Below are 2,500 nucleotides of genomic sequence, written 5' to 3' on the forward strand. Positions count from 1 at the left end.
CACAGAAAGAATTACAAGGTTGTGATCAAAGGATCTTATCACCAGACTGAGGGCGGAAGAGGACACACAGAGAGTCAGAGAGAGAGAGAGAGCGCTGGCGGCAGACACAGATAGAGTATAGTCAGAGAGAGTAACAGGGAGGGATAGTAAGGTTTAAACCACATCAAAACGTCCAAATATGGCCTCATGTCCAAGACGTACAGCATTGTAGGCCTGTGTTCCCACCACCAGAACAAAGGTTATTTTACCAAAGACACAATAAAAGGTAACATTTTTGGTTTAGGTCTTCATACTGGGACAACTCACTGCTTATTGACCATGAACTGGAAATACACTTTCTGTTTGAGTCAGTCATTGTTCAAAGTTCTAAATAGTAGCTTTTCCTAATTTTCATTTACGTTTGCTATTGAGTATTTTGACTATTTTCTCTAAAATAGAGGATCCAGACAATTAAAGAAAAGGTTATAGATATAGGCTTGGGGGATTTTATAGAATAAAAAAATATAAGGAGTGAAAATGAGAACAAGCTTTGCGTCATGTATACACTCATTTGCATGTAGGAAGTTGACTTGGCAATCAGTTTACAGGCAGGCAGGCAGGCACAGGCAGGCAGGCACAGACAGACAGACAGACAGACAGACAGACAGACAGACAGACAGACAGACAGACAGACAGACAGACAGACAGACAGCAGTGTTTTGAATGCAACCTCAAAGGTCATGTAGTCCCTGTGGGACGGAGGCTGAGTGAACGGGTACTCACATGGTCGTCTGCGTTGCGATTGGTCGGGCTGGTGTGAGGCTACATGTAGTGCCACTGTCCTTCCATCCCCATGTTCATCCCCATGCCACCCATAGGACCTGTGGGACAGTGACACACCACACACACACACACACACACACACACACACACACACACACACACACACACACACACACACACACACACACACACACACACACACATCAACAAACAGACCTGAGACCAGATTCTACAAATGTCTTCTAAATAATCATGACAGTTTGCTGAATAAACTATGTTTCTATGTCAGTGGTTCTCAAACTATTTCATGTCAAGGACCCACAGCAGCATCTGCATTTGGCCGTGGACCCTCATCTGAAAATATGTTGTGTAACTTTGCTGTGAAAGAATATATTCAAAGATTTGCACACATTTTCACAAGTTTTTAAAGATAGCAGTTATATAAGCTCGCTATGAACTTGTAGCTCTGCTATTTTTCATTAGCTTAAGTAATGGTTAAAAGCTAAGAAATTCCATAAATTAGAGTAGTGAGTAGTGAAAACACAAATAGCAGACCTACAAGCTCTACAAGCTTGTAGATTCGTCCCGGGCGAATATCTCATTTCTATTGTGGGTCACGGGTTAAAAAGTTTGGGAACCTACTGCATTATAGGGCAACGCAAACAGTACGCAAAAACATGAATAAAAATGCACTTTTTATTTCTCAGAAGCCAAGTTAACAGACAACATAGCAAGAAGCCTTGTTGGCTTAACTCTGGGCAGAGAGGCTTAGAAGTAGCCTGGCGGCAGTTTAGCCAAACATGCTGACAGAGAGCAGAGGGCGAGATATAGGGTTAGAGAACGAGAGAGACGAACAGCGAATAGGAGAGGAGCTTAACGACAAAACTCTGGGATTAACGTCTGATGGCGTGAGAGAGGGATACCGACAGAGAGAGGTGGAAGGACACGGACGGACAGACAGACAGACAGACAGAGGAAAACAAGGTGGTTGTGAAATCAATGTGATTGACCGCACCTGTTCTAAAGTCTGTGTGTCAAGGATGTGGTGTGTGTGTGTGTGTGTGTGTGTGTGTGTGTGTGTGTGTGTGTGTGTGTGTGTGTGTGTGCTGCGCGCGCGCGTGTGTGTGTGTGTGTGTGTGTGTGTGTGTGTGTGTGTGTGTGTGTGTGTGTGTGTGTGTGTGTGTGTGTGTGCGTGCGTGCGTGTGCGTGCATGTGTAATGTGTGCTTGCGTGTCTGGGTCTGCACATACAGTGCAGATTATAGTTAACTACAGCTGAGTGGTGCTTGTGGGAAAAGACGTGGTCTGCAGGGTGTGGAGAAAAACAGACACAGAGATGAGAGGAAACGAGAGAGGGGGAGGGGGGGGGTGTTTGGGGAGGAGAAAGGGAGAGCTGGACCAAATAGAATGGGACGGAAAGTGAGAGAGACGAGACGAGACGTGAGAAAAGAACACGGAGAAAGAGCGGAGGCAGCGATATGGCGCATTCACACGGGCAGATGCAAAGATACAGTCTACCATTCATTGTCAATGGAAGCCAGCGCCGTGAAGATACAAAGATGCATCCGACGTTTGTAGCTGCTGCAAAAGCTACAAAGAAGATGAGCTGGTTTCAACTTCAGCTATAATGATACAAAGCTACAAGTAGGCATCTTTGTATCTTTTGCATCTGCCTGTGAGTGCACGCATGCACTTTCTACGACTGATGACGAAAAATGTCGACTACCTTTTTTCACTGAG

At 45.1% G+C, this 2,500-nt stretch overlaps 1 protein-coding gene across 2 annotated transcripts in view; it reads right to left on the reverse strand.

The window, feature by feature from the left end:
* Positions 1 to 2,500, reverse strand: part of meis1b (Meis homeobox 1 b) — a 113,015-nt gene that overhangs the window by 8,889 nt on the left and 101,626 nt on the right. For both annotated transcript variants that reach the window (XM_080782652.1, XM_080782651.1), the window contains one exon: positions 763 to 860. In XM_080782652.1, coding sequence (XP_080638778.1) covers positions 802 to 860 — 59 coding nt within the window. In that variant the 3' untranslated portion in view covers positions 763 to 801. The remainder of the gene's footprint in view (positions 1 to 762; positions 861 to 2,500) is intronic.

Source organism: Protomyctophum bolini, assembly GCF_963924005.1.
Source record: "Protomyctophum bolini genome assembly, chromosome: 14".
Classification (NCBI taxonomy): domain Eukaryota; kingdom Metazoa; phylum Chordata; class Actinopteri; order Myctophiformes; family Myctophidae; genus Protomyctophum; species Protomyctophum bolini.